General features: G+C 40.0%; 1 protein-coding gene across 1 annotated transcript; it reads left to right on the forward strand.

Annotated features, from left to right (window-relative positions):
* Positions 1-1,529: 1,529 nt before the first annotated feature.
* On the forward strand, positions 1,530-12,346 carry LOC308365491 (uncharacterized protein; the record flags this gene model as incomplete). Its single annotated transcript, XM_080838930.1, has 8 exons — positions 1,530-1,590; positions 9,940-10,037; positions 10,160-10,204; positions 10,775-10,825; positions 11,177-11,209; positions 11,766-11,831; positions 12,039-12,068; positions 12,269-12,346. The coding sequence occupies 8 exons, from the start codon at positions 1,530-1,532 to the stop codon at positions 12,344-12,346; spliced, it is 462 nt and encodes a 153-aa protein (XP_080695056.1).
* Positions 12,347-17,686: the final 5,340 nt, after the last annotated feature.

A 17,686-nucleotide genomic window follows, 5' to 3' on the forward strand; every position in this document is an offset into this window, starting at 1 on the left:
GACCTGGCAAATCTGGTTTATAGTGCGAATTTCATAGTTCACAGCGTGCTCAGTATCCGTGCTTTGTATTCACAAAATGGTACTGTTAGATTTCTGCCAAAGCATGCTTCACAAATTGCAGCAAAGGTGTTCTTGTCCGACCGACCCTTTTAAGAGAGAATTGAATCAATTTTCAGATGTTGTGACTGTGAATTGGATGTGGTAAATGGCCAATTGTGTATGTGACATTGTCATGTGGACTATTCCAGATGATCCAAGTCACCATTAGTCACGGGACCGTTGCATGCATGACGTCTTAATCTGTGTTCTTGTAATCAGTCCCACACAAAGAGGTTTGCAGATTGTATGGAAGACTAACAACATTGTCTTAAAGGTTCTCAATTGCCACTGTTCACGGTGCAGATGCTTTGGCACTACATTATTGTGCAGATTATGTACCAGGCAAAATGGCAACCAGTAGAAAGTTAAAGTGTTTTTTCTAGGGTGTTTAAAAAGACTCGAAAATTGCAGTACAAAGGCCCCCCTGTGTGGAAACACATGGAAGAGCTGAGTGTGTGTTGTAAGTTATGTAAGAAATGTATGGAATAAACATTTAAAATTTAACAGGGAAAGGTGTTCCTATATCCTCAGAAATCCATTCTCAGTGGTTCAGTTTTGCCAACACCAGTAAATAAATGTCTCTCTCCACAGTTCGTCACATGACAGATCAGACACAGTGCAGATATCCAATTTAATCTGATTACTTACTTCAAATGAAAGATTAAAATGCTAAGGAATGCTTCAATCCAAGCCATGGCTGGCTGCTATAGAGTGTTGTATCAAAGGGAAATCTTTCATATGGTGTTATACATTTTCAATTTGTTTAAACTTGTTTTTGAGCAACATGTCCAAATGCTTTAACTGCAGCAGTAGATTGCAGATTAAAACGGCCAATGACCTTTAAAGACAATTATTCCACCTTAATCTGCTTTTCTTCCTGTTGAGTAATAACAGAAAAATGCAGTCAGTTTCTAAAATGAAAGTTAAAAAACAGAAACTGTAGGAAGTCATTTTCTATAGTTTCCTTACAGTTTTAAAGAGGTAAGCACACACAAGTCTATCTCTGTGGTGATCTTTTCCATGTTGTCACACACTTGACATAATGACCCTGTCAGTGGCGAAAACAAGTGGTTTACTTTGACACAGATGCTTATCCATTGCACAGCCATTTTGCCAGTTAAAGCGTTCTAACTCAATCCTAGACCAATCTCCCTTTAAAAAACTATTCACCTCTGAGAAACTGTTAACCCTGTGAATCAGGACCAGTACATCTATAGACTGATAGAGACATTACAAGAACGTCCGTGGGGAGGGGGGGGGGAGCTACCTTTCATAGACACTTCCTGTTGGGTGGCATGACCAAGTTACTCCGAGAGAGCGGAGACAGGGGTTTGGTGTGAAGGAGGAAGAGCATCAGCAGCAGTCGAGGTAGCAGAACATCCTCAGGTTCAGAGAGAGAGAGAGGTGGAAAGAGCAACGGCCGTGGCAGAATGACGAGAATGTGGAGGACCAGCAAAATCTTTGCTCTGTCCATGATGACCCACACGGCAGGTAAGAAATTATCTGCTTGTCCATTGTCAGGTTTTTACCAGTCTGTCTGGTCTTTCTGTCCTCTCTATCTCTCTCATCCATCCCAAATGTACCTCCTTGGATGCATCCCTCACCTTAAAAACAGACTCTGTGTGGATCACCATGTAACACTGACGATGGTGTACTCTTAGTTTTGAATTAATGTGCTTTGGTGAGGTACATCTAGAGTACACGGTGTGACTTTCTGTGTTTTCCGCTGTCTGAAAGCTTGAAAAGGACTCGTAGCCTGTTTTCATGTTGTCTTCCGTGTCGCAATCAAGACATACCGATGTGATAGAATAGGGCCTCTTTGTTTGATTCTCAATTACTGAGACAGGTCTGTAAATGGTGGAGGTTTTTTGAGTTTACAAACAGAATGAACAGCTTGAGGAACAATAATAGCACTCATATGCTCTACAACACTTAATCCCAACAACAACTATTACCTTAAAGCAACACTATGCAGCAATTTCCCACTGAGGAATGTTTTTTAAAGAGCAACTGCTTTTGGTATCATCTTCAAATGAATTTGAATGGAATATGGTCATGTGAATGACGGATATACACACACACTTGTCGTTCCAACTAGCACCAGGCTATGCACTATATAGTTGTGTGGTTCTGGTCTGAACACCCTGCAAACATGCAAAAAAAATATAATGGCAAGCTTGTATCAGTGCTAGCTGGGCTGTTGATGGTGTTTACAAGGTTTTTGTATGTTTTTTTTTTTAAGGTAAGTAGCTTTAGACTAAAACTCCATAATGCTTCTTTAAGTTAGTTGTCTTGGTAAGAAAAAACCCAACTTACATAATCAGGTTTAAAAACAGATTTCATTATCATTATTTTTAAGTAATGCAATAAAAAAAAAAAATGTAAAAGATACATCTGAATTTAGTTTGGTTTGTAATACATTCATTTGTGACATGGAACATTGTTACATGCAACATTAGATGCAAGTTCCCTCTCTTTGGTGCAGTCAGTGATTCAGCTATCCATCGTTCTGTTACACAATGAGCAGTTATGGACATTCGATGAGAACCGTTGACACCCAACTTTGATATCTCCTAGTTTAAAATCGATCTCCAGGCAGCAGTCTTTATCGGCCTATCTAATATCTATGATAATAAGGTTATTTCAATAGTATACCGTACGTCTGACAATGATAAAGAAACACCATCGCTGGCTTGGTGAACAGCACAGAATGCTATTTAGTTATTTACATATAGTGGGTTAGAGCATGTAACACAAATATGGTCTTACGTGGCTGGATCTCAACATTGCTTTCACATCTTCTGATTTAAGCACCTGGTTACATTTACTGTTAAATGTGCAGGTGCTTGTGTTAAATTATCACAGAAGGCTTTCCAGTTATTTTTTCCATTCTCTTTTTCTAAAGAGAAAATGTAACTTGTGATAATATCGCTCTCACTTGTAAGAGGAAGTGAACAACTGTCATTAAATACAGGGCTCACCTGAACATTATGAATTCTCTTTCCTCAAGAATAGAACAAGTGATCTATCACAGCTAAACATATCGATTATTTTCTGCTTACGGGCATGAATGGTCTTCTGTAGGTAAAAGTAGAGGTGTATGTACAATAGGCCGTGTTATCAATAGCTCTGAACACATAAGTATCGGTGTATGTACAATAAGCCGTGTTATCAATAGCTATGAACACATAAGCGAACACTGAGGGGAGAAACTGCAAACTGCAAAACCAACACAACCAGTCTCCCACAGAAATTAACTGGGTTAAATACACAAAAGCATTACCACAAGTCAGGAGTTACTGCAGAATATGACATGAGTATTTGGCCCCGGCAATAACCTGCATTTGGGACACACTGATTCAAAATGGTACTTATAAGGCTACTAATTTCTGTCTTTCTAATGAACCATTTCAAGAAAACGACGACAGTTACCCCTATGAACATAAAACACATAACCTACTCGTCAATAAAACTGCAGCAGCAGCACTGGCTTCAGTCTGCCATAGAACTTAACTGCTGTGACTGTATAGGGAGAATATGAAATGGAGTGAAAAAGGGTTTAAACACAGCTCATGCATCTCTCAAAAAACTAACGCTGATTTAATAAGGGGCATTTTTATTCCTTGCTTTACTTTTTTTGGAACGTTATTTCTTGTCAGTATGAATGTACGTTGTATCAGTCTCTTCGTGTCTACTGAAGGTGTTATTTATTAGCACTGCAAAGTCCAGCCCTTTGATAACCTGACCTAGTCCATAAGTATGGAGATTTTTCAACAGACGGTCTAATCACATAGGACACAGAATAACTGGTCAGTGCCTCTTTTACACAAATACGTGTCATTTTTCAGTTTGCTGATATGTTGCCAGTTTTAACAATAACATGGAAGTTTTAAATAATGTATATACATGAACCAATTTAAATATTTGTGCTCAGTTGATTAATTGTCCAATAACAGCAAGTCAGTAATGCCACAGAATATAATTACATTTCTTTGAGAATGGTGTAATAACTAGACGTACCATATAGCGTTGCGTATTATGACCACCGCACAAAGTGAGAGAATGAGCATGGAAGGGTTATGAAATCAAGAGCCCCTGGGCACAACAGCCTCCTTGGCCCTCCAACAACCGGGTGCGCACAGCACAGTCCAACCACCCTGTGTTTACGTGAGATTTAATATCTGTAGATTACCTACAGGAGTCATATTAAGCAATAAGCTAAGTTAATGCATTTGAATTGCCAACAAATAGCCCATTAATGGGCAAAATAAAAACACCTGTATAACCCATCATACAGGATTTAAGAGACTAATATACCAGGCAGCTGTGTCTGTTCGTCTTGTTCCTAGCCTAGCATGCTATAGAATATTGGTGTGTTTCATATAAGTAGTTGCAACTCATGTGAATTCTCACATGCATGCCACGTTCATTAACACACAAATATTCAGCAGACCTTCACACCTTTACATCTAGGTAGACCCCATTCTGTTCCATTTCCTATCACACCCCACCTTACACCATTAACTAAACCCCCAGACACACATTATGTTAAGTTATCTATTCTATCCTTCCTATAACTAATATGTACCTTATATGCTATGCACATTGGTGTTGGAGAAAGAACACCATACAGAACCAAGAGAGAACTTAGGTTCTGCTGTGGGTTTGCTGAGTGGAGACACTGACCGCTACGTGTGGTGAGAGACCAGAGCAAAGAGTGATGCCGGGACATTGAGGAGGTATCGTAGCCTTTGAAGACAAGGCCACCACAGAAGGGAAACTACACTATGGACCATATCTCTTAACCAGCACCTCCTTCTCTCTCTCCATCGTAGCGTGTTATGTGTGCTTCTGGTCTGTTGCATTGAATATGCCGAATGAACAGACACCCTACCCATCAGACTGGCATTATATCGAACCCTAACCCTATTGAGTTCTTTGCTAAATCACACAACCGCAACTTTGGAGCTAAAATAGAGTTATCTTATATAATAGTAAAACAGTGGTGTTTTCATGGGAAATCTGTCCGAACACGCCGCTTTTTCAGTTGGTGTATCCACTCAGTTCTAACGATACTTCAGATTAGGTTCCCTAACTATTCCCCTAGGTGTTGATCCAATGATCTTTCAGTTGGTTTGCCACTGACCCAGCCTGACCTTTCACAACCAATCGAACAAGGCAGGATTGCTTATCTTACCATAGTGTCAAAAAATTATGATTTTAGTTTTTTTCATTGTGTGACATGTTAAAAGATTTTAGAGACATAATCTGCGTAATTATTGCATCAACAACATATCCAATCTGATATTTCGTTAAAAAAATGCTTCCTCCTTAGCTGGATATTCAGGTATAACCATGATACAACTAAGTGGGCTACAAAATGTTATAGGGAAAAAGGGTTATTCCAAATCTGAAGATCCCAATTACTAGAGGCCCTTAGAAACCATCATAATATAGCACATATCGCAAAACATACATTTAGCTTGTGCCCAAAAAGGGCTTACAGCCTACCTCACTTCAGGGAGCGCTACCATGAAGGGACATGCCCACCTAGGGACTTAAACCTTATACTTCCCATCAGCCATGTTGGGGCTACAATCACAATTTTCATGTGGATTAGCTAAGTATATGATATTGTCGATCATAAATCAGTGAAAAAAACAACAACAAAAAAGACGAAACACTACACGGTCCTATTTAGTATGTAACTGTGATTTTGCAGCTTAGGAGGTAGAGCTGATATCGGTAATCAGAGGTTTCCTTGTCTTCCTCCACATGGCTGTGTGTTTGAATGTCCTTAAGCAACTTACTAAAACACAAAATGTTCCCACTGTTCTCTCTAGTAGAATAATGACGTATGTATGCAGTCCATTTAACTCCACTAAGCAGATACTCTGAAAGAAAATGTGATTAAAATGTGTCTTTGCAATTTAGTGATATAACCAACATTTGTATCCTTTGTCAGCTTGTCATGGCGTAATAGAATGACACTTGAAAATAGAGCGACCATGCTGCTCAGTGAACTGAAACCGCTGTTTGTCTGTGCTACTGCTTTTGATGTGGGTCCAGTAGGCCCTGAAAATGTAGCCTGCCAAGAGACACAAAAGAATCTCTCTAAACTCACAGAGCATAGTGGAAACTGAAGGAAGGAGGGAGGGAGAATGTAAGCAAACTAGAGAGATGAAGAAAGAAAGGAAAAGAGAAGAGAGACAGTTTGAAACAAAGAACTGGAATGTGATTGAAAATGCTGATGGTACCATTTTCAGAGCTCAGAAATGTTCACATACAGAACTATTATTACATTTTTGTGAGGCTATTTTGTACACAGTACATTTTATGGGGTCTGCATATTGTTTATAGTGGCCAAGTGCACTGGGTGTCTTCATGTTTACCTCTTTCACACTCTCTCAAAGGCACCCACATACACAGAAACACACAGACCAAGAGAAAGGAAAGAAAAAAAGAGAGAGAGAGAGAGAGAGAGAGAGAGAGAGAGAGAGAGAAAGCTGTTAGCGCAGCAGTTGTAGGAAGGCAAAACTGAACTAGATACTGAGCCCCTTACACAGCCTGACCACAGAGTACCACGGAAGCCCGGTCCTCTTCCCCTCTGAAACAGAAATAACCTCACCTGCAGGTTCCACCGCACCGTGCACAGGGTCTCACAATTTTCTGCATAGGGTCAGGGCGTCCCCTGATAGCAATCTGTGCTGAAAGAGGCAGAAAAACACAAGGTTGGATGCTGAGAGACAGGTGCCTTGAGTTTGGTAGCGTTTTGGTATAACTCCCTGTAAATGGCTTTAAGTGCCACTCTTTGTAACACTAATACATCCACAAAGAATTTAACATCAACCAAGATGTACACATACGGCACAAGGCATTGGTAGGGCCTTATGCTATGCTTTGCAACAGTAGCGTATATACATAAACAGACATCCAGGAACGTATCCCCTGAAGTGGTGCTTGCTGGTGGAGTATATACATATTCCTATGCCATTGGCAGTTCTGGTTTTATGGAGCAACATGGATGCATCTGTGTCAGTAAACTTAGTAAATATTGACAAATGATGTCATTATACCAGCACTTCAATATCAAGAAACGAAGGGCTTCATTGTGTTTGTTACTTGAGTGAAACATGCAAGTGGCCAGTCTCAACCTTTCATTTCAATTCTCTGGGTGGTTCCCAAAGTGACCCGCTTTGGGGTATGATCTCAGGCACGTTTCATCTGACAACACAGAGACCTCAGTGACCAACAGTGCCAAAGCCATTCATCTGTAACAAACAGGCTTCCCACTCTAAGTAAAATGCCAAATACAATGACTTTTCCTTGACTTTCACTGACAAAAAATGCTGAATTTCCATGACCTACAATGAATGTAGAAACAGGCCGCCTTTCTACTAAGCAAACATAAACAAACCATAGTATTTTAAATCCATCAGGCCACATTTACAAAAGGTGTTTAGCCCGCTTACCACTTCTATGTGAACAGCTAAAGAGCAACGATGAGTGCAAATTAAAGCAGCAATAAGGAGTTCTGTTCCAAAACTAGCAAGCTAACTACCTAAAAGGCATGCAAAAACCTTGCACCACCAAAACCACCAACAGCCCAGTTGAAACTGTTAAAAGCTTGCCAACACACAAACTGGTGTCTTTTGGCAGTGTAGCTGGCAATGTCATGCTGTGGAAGCTTTTCTTCAATTTTTGCAAGGTGTTCCATCCAGGACACAGAGCTACACAGTACATATCCTGGATGGCTAGTGGGTAAGATAGAGGTGTGCATCTGTCCTTCACATTACCATATGCTATCAAAATTAATTTAAGGATGGAACCAAAACTAGTTGCCTATAAAACCATACCTCAAAAATTGTCAAATTGTTGCATAGTGTTACTTTAGAAAGATGATCTTCACATGGTTCGCTGCCCACGTCTAACTTGGCTAATCACCGATCATAAGTGTTCAAAAAGAGTCACCTGTTGCACGGACGTCATTCTTGGCCTACTTTACAACCTTTTAACACGCATGTTGTAAGTAGGGTTTGAAGCATAAACTGCAGTTGAGACGTTTCTAACATGTCTGATAAAAACGGAGTGAAACTTTAGTCATTTTAATTTGTAATTATTTATAAATGGTGTACGTTTCAGAAGCCAGTGAAATTACTCTTTACAAATTCACTAAACTCTTAACTCTTGAGCAAAGTCGAATAGGCTATTCGCAAAAATACTACTTTGCCAATCGCCCAGACTACATGATAAATCCGTTAAACAAGCCCCCATGGATGACATTTTTCCATTTTCACTTTTGAATTGTCACCTGATTGGGTGATTAATTTAGATCACCTGATCATCATGTCCTCCGGACAATACATTATCCCTTACATGATGATCAGGTGTTAAAAATGAATTCTTATACGATACATTTATTTTTGGTATTAAACTTAATGCAAACTAACAAACAAACAATCAAAAAACAATGGAGCCTAACGTAGCCGTCACTAGGTTAGCATAATGATGCCCAGTCTAGACTTGGCAGATGTCCAGCTGGAACTCTGGCGCAACAACTGCACAACATTGTGAATTCTGATCTGTGCACCATCCTAAGAACGACAGAGGACATAAACATTCACAAAATAATTAGCCCTACCCAGATGGCAAGCAAATCGTATCTCCTGTGGATTTTGGTCGGCACCACACATCTGGTCCACTCTCGGGGTTAAATTATCTTTAGTTTACCTGGGGTGGAAAATTATACATAAGAAATAATAAGAGAAACATATATAATACTACCAATTCCTGGAATTTCTAAATCATATATTTAAAAAAAAAAACGTCCACTAAACAGAAGAAGTCAATGTGAAAAATGACTTGGTCATTTAAAGACGTTACGCACTAGTTAGCCTATCTACCAAAATGTTGGTGCATGGTTGGTGAAAATGACTTAGGAAGTGTAAATGAGTATAGAAAAAAAAATGGAAAGCGAATGGCAAAACGGTGGGTCATTTGCTTGTAGGCTATAAGTCACAAGCGGACCGCCCGAAAATCGATGCGCAAAAGGCCAGCGGACCACCCGCTCTTCCACCAGTCGTCCGTCCGACAGTGGTCCACTGGCCTTTTGCTATCAGGGAAAAGTTCTACTGATGATACCTGTCTCGACTGCCTCGGCGGAAAGGTCATTCAGCTGCTTGAGATGTTTAAAGACACCTGACACAGTAAGCTAAAACATACCTCAGCTAAGAGACACACACCTTGAAATCGATTGGGAGAGAGTTTTGAGTGAGTTTGACGCAACATGGACCAGGAGAGTCCATACTTAATCAGGTATGATGAGTTTAAATCTATTAATATAAATGTAAACATTTAAAACCAGGGTTGGGTTGGGTTACTGTCCTGTGCACGACATTAAGCCTATTCTTTATTTCAAAATAAGCATTTTTGAATTTGGGGATGTTTGCCAGCACTCCGTCATTGGGTTCAGTGCCCGTAACTTGGTGTCTGAGTGATCTCAAATTGAAAGACAACATGTTTAAATGGTGGTTACAACGTGGTTGCGTTTATTAACTCAAAAACTACAGCAAATGGACAGCCAAATCATGTTTTGGCTGCAGCACTCATTTAAACTACCATACGTTGATATCAACCGATTTGTTTTCAATCATGGCTTGTTTTCGTCACACTATCCACATGCGCTCTCATTCACTTCTGATTATTAGCATAAATGTTAATAGATGGTTCCTGAATGTACAGAAGATTAGCTGCTTTCACTTGTAGGTTGCGTTTGCAGTGCATACACCGAACAGGAATTCTGCGGACGACCTTATGTGTATGTGTGTATGTTTCCTACAGAGGCTCTCGATGTGACCGACCCTACAATCTGCTACATATTAGACGCCTTTCTACTCTTCTATGGCATCGTCTTTACGGCGCTCTACTTCAGGGAGAAGGTCAGAGTTCACGGCAGGTCCATCACTGCCCTTACGATAATTAAACATTACTGTGGACTGTTGATCATCAGAACAGAAGGCTCGTTTATCTGTCTGACTGTCCCTCTTTGCTCTTCTTGTAGTTTTCTAAAAGTCCACCTAATGACCAGGGAGAGAACAAAGATACAGTAAGTGTCACTAGAGGACTCCTGAAGGATTTCTTCAGAAAACTGACAGCATCAACTATGCATCTATTAAGCATTCATAATTGTATTATATCTGAATACTATATGTTTGCTTTGCATGTTTAAAGTATATTCACATGGAGGATTAGGACAACCATGCTATAGCCACTTTAAACAGTTGATTTCTTTATGCTATTCAGGGTAGGCGGTAGAATGTTATATTCAACAAAGAATATTTTATTATAATTATTTATTCTTATTATTAATTATGATAAATTAATTTTCATTCACACTTAGTAAATAGGCCACTGTAACAAACTACTGACAAACAAATTAACCAAAGCCTTATTTTATGACTATTTAAATACTAAAGTTAGTGCTTTGATCCAGCACTTTTACGGATGTGATAAAGTGTATGTTTTATGTAGGCCTATGTGTATATACGTTATTCTGAGCCCGTGTGGTGCACTTGTGTTGTTTTTGAGTGTGTGTGTGTGTGTGATCTAATCTAAAATTGATTCAGCGTGTGATGATCAGTTGCGTCTCTCATCATCTGTGGACATTTGTTCTCAGCAGGAGGCAGTGGGCGCTCAGAGTAACCCAGAGAGCGGGCCGTTACAGCGAGTGAGTGGCATCTGTTGGATCATATCTATGTGTGTGTGTGCATGTCCGTGCGAGTGAGTGTGTGTGTGTGTGTGTTTGTGTAAGAAAGAGAGGGTGCGAGTGAGAGTTTAACCAGGTAGTGTGAATACTTCAGTCGGCTATTAGTGTATATAAACCATATTTTCCAGCTGTCCAGTAATATTTAGAGGTGTTGTATTGTCTTGTACAATAATTATTATTTTAAACGAACTACTTATTTTCCTGTTTCTACCAACTTTTCTATGCGAATACCTCTGTACACAAAACTACACAATCATTTCTAATGGAAACTAAGTTTACACCATAAACGAAATGAACTGTTCACTCTTTCAGCAGCTAGGCCATGCAGCAGATGATCACTATGCGGTGAGTTTGCCTACCACAGCCTATTAGCCCCATGTCATCAGCAGCATCTCTATAACCACAAGGTGTCTAGGCAAGGCTATGAGGAAACTTCAGCGATCACACAAGTGTATCTGGTTAGATTAAAAAGTGATGACTTTAGCGATCACACACTAGTTTGACTGGTAAGATTTAAAAGTTTGACAGGTGCCACTGCGCCTTACCATACCTGGAATAGGCCACCTGTGTTTGTGTTTTTGTTAAGTAAAATCATGTGTAGTTTCAGGTCAACTAAAAAGCTGGTGGGTTAAAACAGATACTTTACTTATTGGTAAATAGTGTTCATTGTAAAACTCACTATCTAGTTGGAGAGATTTTGGTTTTTAATGAGGGAGGCTTATTACAGTAAAAACAATGGAAGCATTGGCCCAATTTAACACAGGTTTTAGTTTGAAAAGCTTCATATGTAGAGGGCTTGGTGAAGATTAAGGTTGCTATTAGTGCCCTCATGAGGTCGACTCAGGTACTACACAGAGACTGAGGGAGAGAGGGAACTGATAGAGCTGTTTGTTTACCATAGGCTCTGCAGCCCCGGACGGCTGACACCTACTCACATATCGAGAAGAGGAAGAAGAGGACTAAGGATGTGAGTTCACTCAATCACACTGGTGGAAAATTGTCAATTCCTCTCTGAATTGGCTTCAAGTACAACTTTGAAGGGGACATCATTACACACTAAATTAATCTCATGTGTGAATACAAAGGGAGAAACAACTCTGTATCTGGCCTAAAATGTGCTTGCTTAGCCTATAAGATAACTCTCGGCCCTTTGTCCTCTTCCCTTTGTCCACAGGCCCAAGTAAAGAAGAATGAAGATTATGAGGTACAGTGAAATAGACTCAATCCGTCTTTGCTCATTGGCAGCCTAATGGTGTCGTTACTTCTATATTGCAAATGACTGGAATGGCATATTCCACCCCTCATTTATTTTTTCTGCAAATGGTGTCAGTGCAGTGATGGGTGCCTGGCTGCGGTTCCATCAAACTAGTCGTTTTGACCCGTCATCTCTCTGTCCTTCTCTAGTCTCTCAACCAGGTAACTGCAGATACTTACAACAGCCTGGAGATGAGGCCACTTCCCCCGCGGAATCGTCCAAACTGAGCTTGTCTCTGCAGTTGTCCCCTCAGGTTCCAGGTGGCCACTACTGGTGGTCATCTACTCTCAGATCAGAAACATTTAGGCTACTTTATTAATAACTGCAAACAACCTGTTACACACTTATCCCTATTTTTAAGGGATGAGTCTTTTTCTGGAAGTCTTGTCTTTATTAAAAACCTGTCCTTATATTTTGAGGCCTTGGTGGCCCTACTTAGATCTCTGGTGATGAAGTTCTAGAACCATCTGGGGTACCAAGTTTTAGTTGCTGAGAGTGTTCTGAGATTGGTTCATGCAGAAGAGTCTGTTTTTGTCTTGTATGTTTTTTTCTTTTTATAAACTATGGAAATTAAAAAAGTGGCCAATTATTTGACACAAGTATCTTTTTAAGTCTTCTGAAATAAGAACACATTTGTGAACCTTTTCTTTTTATTTATGCGTGAGCTGGCAGCTGCTATATGAAGAGCTGGGGGAGACAAAAAAAATGCAGCTCTAGCTGGTTCCAAACGAAACAAAAACTGAATCAAAATATGATACGAGTGCTACCACTACTCCGTAAGCTGCCATACACATAGCCTGTATCAATGCTCTTGATGCAATCGAATCTTAAGGAGTTTCTGATCCAAGTAATTCAAGGCAGTAAAATTCCAGACACGTTAAGACACAGTGCTGATTACAATATTAAAACACTTGGAAAATGGTTTAATGATGTTTACAACAAAAGAAAAAAAACTGTACATCTACAGTAAAAGATTATCTTTATATATATATTTATATATATAATATATAAAAAAGGAAAAAAAATACAGCAGACCAAAAAAAAAAAAAATGCATCAATCTACCATGTATTCTGATTCACATACTTTAAAATGTCTACACAGTCATTCAGTACTACGCCACCATGTTGCAGCCCATTTACAGTCTGGTCACTAATGTGTGTCCCCATGGTAACCAAGAGCGGGGTGGGTATCCCAGTGCAGTGACATCCGGGGGCCCCACAAGACAGCGTCACTATGACAACAGTGAGAGAGCGCGTTCTACAGAGTAAAGAGTAACAACTTTAGAAGAGAAAGGGGCACACATTCCTTGAGCCATAGTTGCAGGAGATGAGAATTACAAATGCTTATATGACGCATTTTTTCTTTTCGAACAGTTCCACTGATGTGTTATGTACAGGTTTTTATTCCCCCCCCCTCAACTTTTTTTTCTTTTTTTCCTTGTTTTGGTAACTTGGGCAGTGAAACTGATATCACACACATGGACACACCCAAAAACATACAAAAATACTATTTCATTTACCTACCAAGAGTAAGACAGTTCTGTAAGTAACTCCATGCGGTGACAGAAAAAAGAGCAATACACCCAACAAACGAGAAATTGAAAACGACAAAACTTTTTTTTTTTTTTTTTTTTCCATCTTTCACGTAAGTATCTCAGAAAAATACCAAAATATACATCTAAGCTTTGGAATTACTGAGGTTAGAGCTAAATTGCTTGGGTTTGGTCTCTTAACACACTCGCGCTTTGGAAAAAAGAGAAGAGAGAGGAGAAAAATAAAGGTCTTTGGTATCTGTGTTTATCATACATGTAATATTTGGATTTTTGCTTTGGGATAGAGCTTGTAAATTCCCATGACCCTCCTCTAATGTGTACAGCCGTTAAGCGAGGGGGTCAGTTGGGGATCCATTTGGTGAAGCCGCGTCATCAAGACTGAGTGGAGGACTACAATGCATAGTTGCACAGCTGAGTCTAACCCAAAAAAAAAAACAACAAAAAAAAAAAAACACGACGGCAAAGGACTGCGACACAGACTAAACGGAGACAATTGACAGACACGAAGAGTCCAACGTCACAGAGATAGGAGGGGGGACAGGGGGGACCACATGTCCCAGACGTCCACGGTGTCCATCCATAGTACTACTGCCTTACAGTGTAGGGCGGTGGCTGTGGAAACCACATAATGTGGCTGCGATCTTAACACGGACACTCATAGCACGCTGGACATACAGGCCCTCCCCCAAGTGTGTGTTAAGAGACCTTCACCCAGCTCAGCTAGGGTTCAACATGTTCGTTAGAGAAACCAGCCCCGTCCTGCCCATCTCCACACAACCCAGAGTGTTTGTGACTGTGTGTGTGTGTGTGTGTGTGTGTGTGTGTGTGTGTGTGTCAAATTGGATGGTGCAAGATGAACCAGGGTTGTGCTGAGAGATGGTTTAGTCCATACAATCACTTTAGTAAGTCTTTGGTTACCATGGAGAAGAAGTGGGAGACTTGCAAGTCAAGCCAAGGAGAAGGCAGACACTACTGTTCCTACACACCACACAACATATTATTCGCAGCTACATTCAGATGTGAGAGAGATGTGAAATCTAAGACATGATTGTCAAATCATAATTTAAAAAAAATTATAAAATGGGAAGATTCATTAGAAGATTTGAAATATAAAAAAAAACAATGTACATAAAATAACAACACCGATTTCAAAACAGATGATTAACAACTCAAGAAACAGAAAGGAAATGGGATCTTTTAAATACATGAGACAGATTCAGCTAAAGACCTTGCTGACATTCATCAGTATGAGCATGTGTGTGGTCGTGTGTGTACAGGCACGTCTGTCTCTCCTTGGCCCCCTACAGGTCCCACACACACATACACACTCCATAGACTAAATGGACATGAGCTGACTTCTCTCAAGACAATTCATTTTTGGATTATTTTTTATTTTATTTACTTTTTTTGTTTTTAAAAGTAGATTAAAGCAAATTTGACTCAGTTTTGAGTTAGAAATGAGGTATACAACAGCTGCTTTTCCCAGAACAGCTACCCCACTTTCTTGGTGCGCACCTGTGTCCATACCCCCCCCCCACCCAACCCCCACCCCCACCAACGGCACCGGATAGGACTCCAAAGTAGGCCATCCACTTCTGGCCAACAACATGATCACTTGATCCAACATTACCCAAATCAAGAACACCAGCAGCTCTGCTCCTGACCAATCACAGCCTCAAGCATTCAGCCCTAAGCTTCTATGTCCTAGACCTAGACCAAGCGCTGTAGAGGGGACGCAAGCGTGAGCACAAAGGTTAACATTTTTAAAAAGCAGAGTGGTCACCATGGTATTAAAATCGCTCATTTAATTTCTCATTGACAGAAAAAGAACCTTCTATGCGCAGAGAGATCCCCCCCCCCCCCCAACCTTATTTTGTTTTTATTTCCAAGTGCCAACTGGAAATCCGACCTGCTCCATTACAAAGAAAATGCACCATGACTACGGACTAAGGTCAGCTCGTCCACTTGGGGCACGAGCCGGACTTATTAGTAAAGCTTTTTTTCCAATCTTGCCGCTGCTGCACCAGCACATAAAACCAATAGGTGGCAACACAATCTGAAAACACCATAAAGAAATCCAAAACAACTCACAGCGTCATTAAAGCTTAATAATGCATGAACGGGTGAGTCAGACAGACACGCATGCAGGGATGGGTTTCTCTTTCCCAACACTCGCACACAAACAGTTTGCTACAAATCCTAACAAAAAACAAAACAAAAACAGTAAGGCATAAATGATAAGGGTAATTGTTATGTTTGCTTTGTCCAACTAAGAAAGCCAGTGATATTGCTCCCTCATGCTATACAAACAATTAAAAGGCAAACAATAAAATGATTGTTAAAAACACAGCAAAATCAAGTCTGTAAATCAAGAACTAAACAAACAAGAAAATAAAGATTAAGATCAGGTGCTTTAGAGTCTGTTACCCCAGCAACAGTAAAAGAAGGGGGTGCTGTCTATCAGGAGCACCAGAGCAAGCCCCGCCCATCTGTTAGGCCACGCCTGTCAACAGGAGGGCACTGAAAACAGCAACTCACCCAAGGGGGTGTGGTTTCATTTTTGGTCTTGATAAAGATTTGAGAATTGCTATCATTAAAATAATTCTTTTTTTTTGTTTTGTTGGTTTTTTCTTTGTGAATAAGCATGACAAAAACACTACATTCAATCTTGATAATAGTTCAAATATAAAATATGAATATCTTACATGTGTGTATATATATATAGAATTTAGAAAAAAAGTCCTCTCTAATCGTTAAGTCGTTCCTCAGATAAATATTTCAGTAACTTCCCATGGCCCCTGTGCTGACCCAGATGACCATGCTACTGCACTAAAACTTAGATAACACAACCACAAACGAAACTACAAATCCCATGAGGCCGAGCTGCAACCTCAGGACAGAACCAGCGGAGTGAGCAGCAACGAGACATCAACTCAGCCGCAGAGACAAAGGCTTTTTTTTTTCTTTTCTTCTTTTTTTTTACTTTGGCAAGTAGGATAAATAATCATAACTGGTTAACCTGGAATCACCCTAAAAGTAGTAGTACTTGAACTAGCAGTAGTAGTTTGTCTTGACATTAGTTCCTTCTAGTGGAGGATATTTGTTTTGGTGGTGTTTTTTCATAATAGAAAAGAGGTTAATATTTGATTGGCGGGTATTATGTTGTTTAAAGTGAACCGTTCTTCTAAGTGCTGCTGAGGTATTTAATAAAAATGTGATGAAACACAAAAAAAGACAAATAATGATAACTAGAGATGAGCACTGCAGGGTTGCTTTAGAGACAAGAGGCGGTGAGACTGCGGTTTGAATGAAGGGGGGAGATGGAATGGGACGCAGGGAAACAGACATAAGAAGCACTATAAGTTCTAGACAGGCACAGTAACAAAAAGCAAAAACTTGGCATCTTTTATATTATAAGGCTCCAAAACAGTTTTCCAATTACCAGACCGCAGGGCCTTGGTTCCTTATTCGGCGAAAGGAGCGAGAATGATTATATTTTATTTAGGCGGCTGCCTTACTGACCACAAGATGGCAAAGGTACTAGCAAAAGGGTGACGGCAGATGACAAACATGACCCAACCCACAGCAACCCCAAACCACTCAACAGCACTTTGAGAAAGCTCTGAGATTCTTCTGATGCATTAATATCAAAAGCTTGAACTAGTAAGCATTGTTTAGGGTTATTTATTTTATTTTGTATTTATCCATGACACTGCGCAAGCTCTAATCATTTTATAGCTTTTTAAAATTCTTCCTGTAAAGCTGTAAAAATTAGTTGGAAGAGAATTCTTCTCTCTCAGCAAGTGAAAAACAAAACAAAACAAAAACAGGGTTTTTCAGTCAGTAGTGTGTAGACTAGTGAGCGTGTGAACAGCCTAAGGACTGTTCTACACAGGCACAGCAGCTAGTGAGAAAACGACTTTGGTTCAAGCTTTACATCATGGCTGAAGATCAGTTAGAAACTTAACAAGGAGAGAAAGAACAGGACAGCCCCTTTGGATCATCTTAACTCCG

Source organism: Sprattus sprattus (genome assembly GCF_963457725.1).
Source record: "Sprattus sprattus genome assembly, chromosome: 5".
NCBI classification, from domain to species: domain Eukaryota; kingdom Metazoa; phylum Chordata; class Actinopteri; order Clupeiformes; family Clupeidae; genus Sprattus; species Sprattus sprattus.